This window comes from Meles meles, chromosome 2 (genome assembly GCF_922984935.1).
Source record: "Meles meles chromosome 2, mMelMel3.1 paternal haplotype, whole genome shotgun sequence".
Taxonomy (NCBI): domain Eukaryota; kingdom Metazoa; phylum Chordata; class Mammalia; order Carnivora; family Mustelidae; genus Meles; species Meles meles.
This window is the reverse complement of record NC_060067.1, coordinates 106,828,288-106,840,585: the sequence shown is the minus strand read 5'-3', so window position 1 is coordinate 106,840,585 and position 12,298 is coordinate 106,828,288. Positions and strand designations below refer to the sequence as shown.

General features: G+C 36.7%; 1 protein-coding gene across 3 annotated transcripts in view; it reads right to left on the bottom strand.

Moving 5' to 3' along the window:
- CENPE (centromere protein E) overlaps positions 1 to 11,667 on the bottom strand; it is a 75,695-nt gene extending 64,028 nt beyond the window's left edge. For all 3 annotated transcript variants that reach the window (XM_045984405.1, XM_045984386.1, XM_045984394.1), the window contains exons 1-10: positions 11,542 to 11,667; positions 9,966 to 10,057; positions 7,785 to 7,874; positions 7,553 to 7,671; positions 6,747 to 6,866; positions 6,251 to 6,332; positions 6,026 to 6,093; positions 5,886 to 5,951; positions 2,214 to 2,265; positions 110 to 197 (exon numbers count right to left, since the gene is read on the bottom strand). In XM_045984405.1, the coding sequence (XP_045840361.1) occupies positions 110 to 197; positions 2,214 to 2,265; positions 5,886 to 5,951; positions 6,026 to 6,093; positions 6,251 to 6,332; positions 6,747 to 6,866; positions 7,553 to 7,671; positions 7,785 to 7,874; positions 9,966 to 10,057; positions 11,542 to 11,597 (833 nt within the window). In that variant the 5' untranslated portion in view covers positions 11,598 to 11,667. The remainder of the gene's footprint in view (positions 1 to 109; positions 198 to 2,213; positions 2,266 to 5,885; positions 5,952 to 6,025; positions 6,094 to 6,250; positions 6,333 to 6,746; positions 6,867 to 7,552; positions 7,672 to 7,784; positions 7,875 to 9,965; positions 10,058 to 11,541) is intronic.
- Positions 11,668 to 12,298: the final 631 nt, after the last annotated feature.

Below are 12,298 nucleotides of genomic sequence, written 5' to 3'. Positions count from 1 at the left end.
AAAGCTTTTTAATACAGGGAAGATATCAGTACATTATTTGAGTGTTACTAAATTATTATAATTTTCAACCTTAAGCACAATAGGTAAATATACAATGGAATAAACTTACCCAACTTGTCCATCACTAAGTTTCTTGATCACTTGTCCCAAAATAAATAAACTTCTATTTATATTACAGCCTTCCTTGAGTCGCACACCTGCATTTATTAGGCAAATATGAAAACTAAAGTTAACCTCTGTATTAGATGATGAACTTATTTATCAGTAAGTTATAAAAGAAATTAGAAATTAAAGGGTCAGATGGTAGTCTGTGCTTTGGATTAGATCTGAGCCCACTTTTCTTTTCTTTTAAAGATTTTATTTATTTATTTGACAGAGAGAGATCACAAGTAGGCAGATAGGCAGGCAGAGAGAGAAAGAGGAGAAGGCAGGCTCCCTGCCAAGCAGAGAGCCCAATGCGGGACTTGATTCCAGGACCCTGAAATCATGACCTGAGCTGAAGGCAGAGGCTTAACCCACTGAGCCACCCAGGCGCCCTGAGCCCACTTTTAATACTTCTAGTAAAAGGAGCTCTCTCCCTATTCCTTCAATCTATTAAGTAAACTAGAAATGTTATCACCTGAGAGAAAGAGCAAAAAGAAACAGATGGCTAAGAAAAAAAAGAATTAGAGGGAAGAAAAGTTCATTTCCTAAGACAGCATGTCTAACTCCTCAGTTCAAATCTGTTTTTTTTTCCAAACCTCCAAATACAGGCAACTATAGACTAATCAAATGAGTTCCTATCAGCTCACCACCAACAAAATTATAATTTTTAAATTAATGCTCACATGGCTCATATATCTAAAAAAATCCAAAAGGGCACTGAAAAAGCTCTCTCCTACTCTTATGCTCCATCCAAACAGTTCTATCCTCCTACCAGGAAACCACTTTTATTAGTCTACTCTTGTAGAGATTTTTACAAATACAAGTTCACATACATTTATCTCTTCCTTTTCCTTTTTATCCAAATAGTAGCACATTATATAGGCTAATTTGTATTATGCTTTTTTTTTTTTTAGCTTGGCAATATAGCCTATCAGTAAACATTGGTGTTTTTCATTCTTTTTTATAGCATAAAATTCCACTGAATGGATGTATCAGAATTTATTCACTCAGCACCCTATTGAGGGACATGCAGGATTTCAATCTACCACATATGCAGAAAGTATTACAACAAATATTTTGGATACCTGCTATTTCACAGGGGCATGATTCAGCTACTGCTGTTACATTGCTGTAACATGCCAGCTTAAAACATGAGCATGTATTTCTTGTTCACAGAGGGCCATCAGATTAGTTTGGCCAATTAGTTGCAGGATCCACTGGTTTGATGGATATAGGCCATGCTCAGATGAGCAGTCTCTGTCAGGCTGTAGGAAATTGACATAGAAAGGTCTGACATCTTCATGATTATGAAACTTCCCATCTAAGTATGCTTTTCCATTTGTTTAAGTATTTGATTATGTCCTTTAGGTCTGTTTTAAAGTGTTCTTTATTTTGGTCTTGGGTAATTTTTGTTGAGTTTCTACTTAGGTATTAGATCTCTTAAGTCATTATTGTAAATGGATGGAGTCTTTCTGTACACTAAATGTTCTAACTTGTTGTTTGTATTATGAGTTATTAATGTCTGTATATTAACTCTGTACTCCACCACCTTTCTGAATTTCCTCACTAATTATGAAAATCTAGATGGTTTTCATGGCACTCTCACAAGCTTTGCAGCTATGCAATCCTATCAACTGCATGGTTTTAGTTTTTCAACTGATGCTATAGAAGCCCAAAATAGATAATTTGCCAGATACAGAAGCTGCTTTTAAATGGACTTAAACAATTTTTTTTTTTTTTTTTTTTTAAATTTTTGAGAGAGAGAGAGAACATGAGAGGGGTAAGGGGAGGGAGAGAGAAAATCTCTGGGCAGGTTCCATGCCCAGTGGGAGCCTAATACAGGGCTTGATGTCACAACTGTGAGATCATGACCTAAACCGAAACCTGAAGTTGGACACCCAACTGACTGGTCCACATAGGCGCCCCCAGAAGCTGCTTTTTATGTTAAAGACTTTCATCACAAAATTACTAGATTTATTAGTTTCTAAAATGTAAGTAGCATTTTTTTTTTTAATTCTGTAGAAGAATAAGATGACATTGAGAACAACACATTTATGAGTTTCCATTACCTTCAGCGCCTGTTTGAGCAGCTCTTTCACTGCCTGCAAGGTCAACCAAATTCTGTAAGATAGATGAAAGGTAGATAACTTGAACCAAGGCTAACTTGAACTAAAAAAACCCAACTACTGAAAGAACAAATTTTAACACACAGCCTATTTGCATACCCCATCTAGATGCATGTCTTTCATCCCACTAATTAGGCTTTCCCCTTTCTGAGTCAAATTCATCTGCATACCTTGTTCCTTCTTTATGATATATCCTCCATAATGCTCTCAGAATAGGTTCTCCATTTCGTACATAAAGTACACATTTCGGTGAATATGATTCTTCACAGTCTGGCACTTGCGTTGCTCCAGCCTTAAATCTATCTACCCATTACTTACTCAGAATTCTAGCTGACCTACTCGCTATGCCCTAAATGCCTCATGTATGTCTATGCTTCCAAGAGCTACCTTTTTCCATTCCCTTTGTTTAATCAGTTCTAATGTTCTATTCTGTCCCTACTCTTTATTCAGGACCAAAGTTGATTTTTACCTCCTTAGTAAAACTTTGCCACCTTTACCCTTCCTCTCCCACACCTTGAATGAGCTGTTCTTTCAACAACGTACCCAGTGGTCTTTAAAGATAAAACTTATTCTTCAGCACTTCTTGTGTTGAGCTAGTCAATTGTGTCTATGACTACACTGCAGCATCTTTAAAAGCATGGGTCTCTTCTTCATTTTACAAATATTATTGACAAAAAAGTGACTGCTTGTCATGTGTTAGGTGCTAGGGATATGGTAATGACCAGACAAATAAGTTCTCTGTTCTTACAGAGCTTTTATTCCACGTGAAGCAGGAAGGGGAGAGGAGAACGTTCATGAGAAATGAGAAAAAGACAGATAAAAAACACATCATGGTAAATGTAATATAGATAATTTAAATAGAGAGCTAGAAGAGAGAAGAGGAAGGTACAGAGCAGGTTGTTTGGACAAGGTGTTAGGGAAAGTCTCCCATTAAGCTAGGATCTGGAATGACAGAGAAGAGAGGGCCAGCCAAGCAGAGACCAAGGGAATCATACTCTTGACAGAATGAACAGCCAGTACACCCAGTCATAAAGCAGTAATGAGCTGGGTGTATTCAAAAAAACAAGGGCAGCATGGTGAGGGAGAGATGGGACAATATAAGGTAAGAGAAGTAGGTAGGGGTCAGACTGCAGGGTACTGTAAGGAAGAGTAAGAACTCTGGATTTTCTAAATATGACGGGAAAGGGTGTAGTAAGAGAGTGACAGACATCTCCTTATTTTAACTTTCTGAAGGATTGCCTGTTGCCCCTGGGTGGAGGACTGGAGAGCGGCAAGAGTGGCAGGAGGGAATCTAATCAGGTGGCTCCTGCAGGAATCTCAGTGAGAGGCCTGGGCTAAGGAGGTAGTCATGGAGACGTAAGTGGTGGAGGGATATCTTCTTTATTCTTTGAATCTTGGAGCTGTACTATGTATAGAACATAATGGAGTTTTGGCAAATATTCTTAATGCATTAAAACAAAGTCAGAGATTTAAATTCTCTCTCTCTGTGGACACTTTCAGGGATGGACAGTAATTATGTACTCCTGCTTTAATTATGTCCTATCTAGACACTACTTTCTCTAAAATGCTTAAAGTGTAATCTTTCTTGTATCTATATTACAGAAGACCTAGAACCATAATAAAGGGGCAAAATGGTGAGAAAGGCAGCATGAATTAAGGAATAAAGATGGGAACCAGTATCGCTGTTCAAAGACACCAGGAGGCCCAATGTATCTATAAGAGAGGAGCTCATGTGGAGTAGAAGGAAGTGAAGGTATGTTGGTGAAGAGTGGCAAAACAACATGGGCAGTACTTAGTAACATTAGAAAAATTAGAAATCTGCAAACAGACTGCAGAAAGGAAAACCAGAGTCTTGAGGCCAGGTCTAGGAGAATGATATAGTAATTCAAGGGATGAGAACCTACATGAGTGTGACACTCACTGGAATACTGAATAAGAAACGTCAATACCTGGACAAAAGGGGAAGGCAGAAAAAGATGAGTCAGAATTGACTTGGGTCTGACCTAGGTGACCAGGATAACACTGGTACTACTAGAAAACAGGAATATTCATTACTATAGGAAGAAATTAATTTCGTTTTAGACACACTGAAGTTTGAAATAACAGTGGGACACACAATTATAATCATCTTTACGGACATGAATTAGAACTCAGAAACTCCAGATAAAATAAATATTTGACCAGCATCAACACAGCAATGATGTCTGAGGGCAAACAGAAGTAAGAAGGACATAGCACAATACTCCTATGTTTTTGATAGGATGGTAGGAAAAAGAAACTACAAAGGGAGTAAAGGGAGAAAAGAAGGAACGGAGCTGAAAGAAGCTGGGTATTAAGAACCAAAAGAGCAAAAGACGCTAAAATAAATAAGGAAGTAAGTAAGTAAATAAAAAAAACCATGCATGCCACCTCCAAAGAGCCCAAAAATGACTTTTTTGGGAAAACTTCTTCCAATGATGCTTAAAGCAAGTGGGAAGGTGAAGGGCTGGACCAGAAGGTATCTATAGTACCATTTGACAGAGCATCAAAGAATATGGAAAAAGTCACCAAATGGATCACTGAGTATGTCAAGAATATTAAAAAACAAATTATTAAGAGAAACATTAAAATTGTAGTGAAGTATCACAGATTAGGTTTAGAAGACAAAAGTTAGGATTTGTGTTATTGTTGTTGCTAAATCAAAGCAAGACCATTATTCTAAAATAAATTTTATGCTGTACAGTAAATAACTGAGGTGAACAGAATTATATATTTAATCAAGACTGATTTTTCAAATCTGAAAGTAAAAAAACATACTATTTTTTTCCTGAAATTTTCAAATCAGATAGAATAATCCTAAGTCATATCCCACATGCTAAAAAATTTAGACCTTCAAAACAGAGAATATTGGCAAGGAACGGAAGGAAGCACAGAAAAAGAGAGAGAAATGATACCTTGCAGCAAGAAGGAAATGGAAGGTTTACTTGGTACAAAAAAAGAATGTTTTCATAATGTATATATTCACTATTCAACAAATAGGTATTGAATATAAACTATGTATAATGTGTTGAGGCTATAAAGATGAATAAGATATCACTCTTTCCTTCAAGGAATTTATAGTCTAAAACACTATGTTTATAATATTAAATATTTTATTATATTTAAGGATATACTTGAATAATGTGATTTACGGTTTAACAGTCCCAGCTAGGTTTTTATTGATCTCATGAGTCTCAATTCTATTGGCTGAGACAAAACAACAACAACAACAACAACAAAACAGAATGGATTCCACTCCTGTTCTAAGAACACTCTTCCCACCCCATTCTAAAGACACTCTTAACTTTTAAATGCATATCAAAAATCTCCCCCCAACAACTGTGGTTAGGAAAAGTCCTTCCATCTAAATTTTAGCAGAGGCAGCCATAACATAACAGGAAGAAAGACCCTCTGAATTCTTCCTATGTTTTAGCTAGTAATCACATGTTTACCGATGAGACTAGTTAAACTACCAATTTATACATGTTTTTGCCTGTTTGATTCAGTTAACAGTCCTTATGAAACCAAACATTCAGCAGCCAAATTAAATTATGCTTTGGCCCATACAGTACAGTACTGTGGTCCATCAATACTCACCAAATGGGACACTTTGACGGATCCATCACAATTGGAAGGTTCCCCTTTCTCTCTACTTTCCAAAATCTAGAGAGAAAAGAAAGCTTGTAAAAAAAATTAGTGCATTTTTAATTGGAAAGGCCAAACAGAGAGTTACCTACCATCCTAAAAATTGTATGGGAGCGACTGCTTCTTTGATTCATTTTTGTAATTCCATAATGTCTGTTCTCTGTAAAAAGTAAGTCATATTTCAGCTGTGTACATTAAAATCCAAAGAAAAACATTAACTTCTATTTTTAAGAGTGAAAAGTGTGACTTGAAGCCTAAATACGTTTAACTGAATACTTTTTATAAGCGTTTTGGGGAAATACACTATAAAGTCTTACTTTCTCCTTTTGTGATCCACTTCAAAGCCATTTCTGATGTGTAAACAACTTCTTCTGTGAGATCAGCCACATACACATTCCTCTGAAACAAGTTTAATTATGTAAAGAGTAGAGGAGAAGTCACTAAAAAGTGTGCATCTCAAAAAGAAGTTGTCAACTATTATAGAATTCATTTGTGGAAGTTACTGGTGGAAAATGTATGAAAATAACAAGTAAACTTATGATATGTACAATTTATTTCCTATACCAAAGCACAGCAAATTCTAACCTGATACTTCCATCTTGTTCTTTTTTAAGGTACTCACACCAAAATATTACAGTTGGCAATGTTTAAAATCATACATATTGTTCATATGTTGTTTTTATAAACACGAAAGAAAAAATAAACCATAAAACAGGAGATAGTTTAAAAAATATAGAAATTAAAGGTAAATGTTCAAGAACAATAATCCCAATAAGCAACTATTTTTAGAGCTATTTCAACTCTGTTACTCACATTGAAGTCTTCCCGAATTACTAAAGGTTTCATTTTCTGAGTGTCACAGAGTAAGTCTGTAATGGTTTCGTTGTATATCTCCATGTAAGATACACGTAAGAGAAATTCCCTGTCAGGAAACTAGAGGGAAAAATAAATGTATAAAAACATCAAAGATCATCCATTTATGAAAACCTAATATTGAATACTTATGTGCTAGCATTAAATATTAAAATATTCTGAGAAATTGTCTTTGTAAAGCAAACAAGAAACGAAACCTCATATGGTTTAATATTGACGATAAACACAAAAATATAAAAATGTTTCAGGAATAATGAAAAGTATAGTATCAAATAATTAGGGGAATGCCCAGTCCAACTCTTTAAACTCAAAATAAAACCCTACCAACAGATACTCAAATAAGGACATTAAAAATCATTAAAATAGTAATGAAAAAATAAATCTAAAACCAACTTTTAGTTAGGTTGCTTATTCTGGCCTTTTCCCTACCTCTACTTTTCTCTACTCCTTAATAATCACTGGTAGGTAAACAAAAGCAAGGAGGAGCTAACCATTCTGATAAGATTTTCTTGTTCCTCAACACCCACTTTTTGGTGTGATTAGTATTGTTTCAGGATTCAAGTGAACGACTGAAAGAAATTTAGGCTCTACAAAAGTAAGTTTGTGGGGAAAAAAGTGAATCTATGTTATGCCTTCTTTACCCATGGCTAATAAAGAGATAACTATAAATCTACTTCCTTTCATCATTATAAGAGACTATTAATACTTTAACCTGCATGTAACAGAAATTTAGCTAAGGTATTTACCTTTTTAATTTTTTGGAAAATGTCATGAATTGCTCTGGGTATTACTCCCAAATAATCTTCTGAACCCATCATGGTATATGTTTTTCCTGAAGCAGTTTGACCATAGGCAAATATGGTACCTGTAAAAACAAAACACACACACGCAAAGATTAAAAATGAATCTGTTGGGTGTAAAACTATTAATACTTGAATAGAGAACCGATACTAAGATATTTCTACAGTGAATACAAACCATTGTAACCTTGTATGGCAGAATCTATGATTGGTACTGCTATTTCTTCATACACATTTTTAGTAGTTTCATTACTGTGAAAGACACGATCTAAAAAAAAAAACATACACATACACACAGAGGTTAAATCAAACAAAACAACTTTGTTTTCTTAGTGGTTGTCTAAAGAAAGAAAATTAGCAGGCTATGGTAAGATAAAATATTTAGGACACAATATTCTCTTCATCTTATTGGTCCTTTGAAAATATACTTCTCTATAAAGTAAGATGTGTTGGTCCTCACAAAGAAAAAATACACATCAGACTTCTCAGCTATCCTATGTGTTTTCAAGAGACAGTAGGGCATAGTGGCTGAATTCAGGGGTATAGAATCAGACTGTCTGCAAATCTGGTTCCACCACTTATAAGCTCTGTGACTTTGGGCAAGGTGGTTGATGTCTCTGTGCCTCACTTACCTAATCTGCAAAATGGATATGTATTCTCTTCCTCATAGAATTATTATGAATATATGGTTAATATTTATGAAATGTGAAGTATTACTATGCTTTGAGAAAGTTTATAACATATTTGACAAGAAGGTCTACTTCAAACTAAACTGAGAAATGCACACATATAGAGGAGACCTAAAAAAGCTGAAAGGTTATAGGGAATGACTAGTTGGCTGGCTGCTAAAGGAGTTTGGGTTTACAGTAGCATTCATGCAGATGAGTTCACTAGTTTAGGATGTGGCTTTCTGCTTTTGTTAGCATAATTAGCACATTAAGTATGGCCTACTCTTTTGATGCTGGCCTCATAAAAATCTCACAAGAATTGGATTTGTAAAAAAAAAAAAAAAAAAAAAAAAAGAATTGGATTTGTAAATTAGGAAGGAAATGTATCCATCTCTAATAAGAAATTCAATGGTCAGACTGCTTACATTCTGACTACACATCTGCCCTGTTGGCAGAACAAAATGGAAAACCAAAGTGCCATCTGAAGGCGGCTTAGGGGTTATGGGTTATGATTTCAGAGCAAGAAGAGATGGTAGTATGATTCAAATCTTAATGCCATTTGCTTTAGATGGATGGATAACTCTAAATCCTCTATGGACATACACAGCTACTGAGAATCTATAGTTCATGTGTCTGAATGCTTGTGTATCCCTCACTCTTGGTTTTTTAATCTCCGGGATATATTGTTTTACCTTTTTAAAAATTATATTAATGCTCTAAAACAGTCCTTTACCAGAAAGTGTTTTCTCTTCTATAGATCTTTGCTCTAAAACCTTTTATGATGGCTTTCAGTTTAATGCTAGTTCAACAACCTAACCATTCTTACTCCTGAAGTTCTTGAGAAGACCTCAATGTTGTTCTGAGGAGCCTAAGTGGCAGCATGTTAGTGTGGCTGGATTTAGAGGCTGACTCTTCCATTTGCTTGCTGTGTGACTCCAGGCCTATCTCAGTTCCTTACTGAAACAGAAAGGTACCTACAATATAAACTTGTTAAGAGGATTGAGTTAATCTGTATGACATGTATCACTGTCACCAATACATCCATATTAAATCAATACACAAATCAGCCTTGTCAACCTTTGGAATCTCCATGTCCCTCTGCTGTAACTAGGTCTCACTTATCCTGCAGGTCCCAGTATCAATGGTACCATTTTAGACACCCTTTTAGACTAGTTAGATCCACTATAAACTCTCCCAAAGCTTATGTCAACACAAGTATAATTACTCGTTTAAAGTCTTTCTAACCATATGATAAGTTCCACAAAGGCCAGGGTAGGTCTCTGCTGTATTCCAACAGACAATGAAGGACTATCTTTACTATTTATTGTTTAAAGAATTTTCTTAAAAATAACTGTGGGAAATATAAACTAAATTGAAAGATCATAAACATGAATTGACATTAAGCAACATACTTTAGGGTTTATGGGGTTTTAGTCCACAAAAAAACCAGTGAAGAAAGGAAAGAATGTTAGTTTCAACCATAAGGCACTATGACTATAACTTCATTTTAAATATCAGTTTATTATCTTACTTATCATATATGATGGATGAACAATTTTTTAGTTTCTACTGAAGCAGTTCATATACGGCTTAGTCTGATCTTTAATGACAAATCCACTATCACTATAAGCCTTTTTACTCCTAATAGGAAAAGGATAACAGGTTAACTTTTGATGCTATTATAAGCCTACCAAAATTGAAGGATTTACTGCCATCAACTTGATAAATAGCATTATTGTCAGTTTTCCAATAAACTTGGGTATCTCCTCCAAGAGCTTCTTCTCTGAAACAATAAAAATACTGCATTTTAGTATAACTGATCATAGAAGTCATGTTATATGACAGATAAGTTAAAAGATTCCATCTTCTGAAGAATATTTTAAAAGACAGTATTGACTTATACTATATATGAGAAATATGGAAAATCCACCTTTGAGGGGTCTACACTTTTAAGTGGGGGCCAGTGACCTGCTGCCTTCTCATAGGGATTTCCTTGTCAAGTTCTTCATTTCCACCCTCCTACCCAGTACTGGTTGGTAAAAAGATACATTCAAAGTGCAACTCTGATTATGTCCCTCTTGCTCAAAACTTTAAAAAGACCATCTAAAATTTTTAATATGGAACACTAGACTTGGATCATGTTTATTTCTCTCTTTAATGTTATCTTGCTCTAAATTCTGATATATACCTAACTCCATACAGTTACCTGAAGGTCCCCATCGAAATAAGAAATGCAGCCTCTCTGTGTCTGGAATACCCTGACTAACCTTTCCATTAAGTTATTTAACTATTCTTTAATTCATAAAGTGTCAGGATTTTCCTGACACCCCCACCCCCCAACTGGTGTCATCTCAGAGGGATTAATGCTTCTCTAGCAAACACTCTCCACCTGTCACAACACTTGTTTACCATGTATTGTAATGGTTTCTTTATGTAACTGTCTCCTAAGCATTAGATAAGAAGCCCTTTAAAAATAGGAAATTCCTCATTTTGATATTGTCATTTATTAAACACTTCGTGATATTTAACAAATATTTCTCAAACACAAAATATGTTAGTATTCTGGGGTGAGGGCCAGAGACTAGAGAAGCAAAGACTTCATTTCTTCCCCTTTCTGCTTTTTCTTTATGGCATTTATTACTCCCGTAACATGAATGTCAACTTAACATTCTCTATTTTTTACTTTATTTCCTGTCTGCCCTCCTAGAATGTGGATCCACAGGGGCAATGATGGTAGTGTCTGTTTAATAGTGTACACTGTACTTTAAAAAAAAAAAAAAGATTGATCAATTTCAGCCATTCAACGTTCCGGACGTTGAATTCAGTCACTGACTGAGTGAAGTCTTGAGTGCCTAGGAATACAGTGCAATAAGACAGACTAGTCCTTGCTCTCAAGGAATACACAGTGAAGAGGGAGAGAGTTTGGCGCAAAATCACCAACTGTGATGAGTGCCTGTAAGAATTACCCGATACGACTGCCTTTAATGGGGTGGGGTGTGGTAAGGAGGCTCAGATGGAGAAAGGCAGTGCAGTGCCAGCGGCAAGTCTTTAACGTTGGCCTGCCTGAGTTACACGTTTAAGAGACTCCTACAGATGGAAAGTATCTTCCAGATTCTCCGATCCTTCTCAGTCACTTACAGATAGGGACACAAAACCAGTAAGGGGCCGACATCCCAGGCCGCGGAACCGGGAAGCAGAGAGAACTCTCCGGCTCAGGCCCACACCCGAGGCCCCAGCGGGATCCCGGTCTCGGTCTGGCCTACGTACCTGTTGTTGAGCGGCCGGACCCGCACGCAGACCGCCACAGCCCCTTCCTCCGCCATCCTGCCCGGTAAGACCCCAGAGAACTGGCCCAGACGCTCTACCTTCTAGGTATCGGAGAGCACAGGCCGCCCCGCCTTTAAGTTTAAAATTTCCCAAACGCCGCTTCTGATTGAGCCGCTGCCTCATGACGTCACGGATTGTTCCACGGCGCCCAGCGCGGGGGACGCGAGGCCCGCGGCGCGTCCACGGATAAAGGGTGGAGGGGGGTTAAATGATGTGCAGAGGCAGGGTAGAAATCGCAGAGAAGGGCTGAGAGGAGCAGGCGGTGAGCGGCTCTTCTGGCTAAAGCTGAAACAGCTGTTACCCGCTAAAAGCGCCTGAAATGCAGGCAGCCTTTACAACCCCCGTCCTCCACCTCGCCCTAAGAGTTTGCAATCTGTACGGAAAATAAGGCAGAGAAAAAATTTTTTCATCGGCAAGAGTTGAGACCTTTAAAAGAATCCACTAACAGTTTTTTTTTTTAAATTAAAAACATCTCTAACGACAAGAATTGAAAGTCACTGCACTGCCCAGAAACGTAAGAATTTCGTCGAGCTCCTTAGAAACCGAGTTTTATGTTTTCCTTTTTCTTTCAGCTCCTGTTTCCATTGGCTGTGAGTTCCTAAGAGGTTTAGAAAAAGAATTATTATTATTTTTAAAGATTTTATTTATTTGACAGAGAGAGACAAAGAGAGGGAACACAAACGGAGTAGGAGAGGGA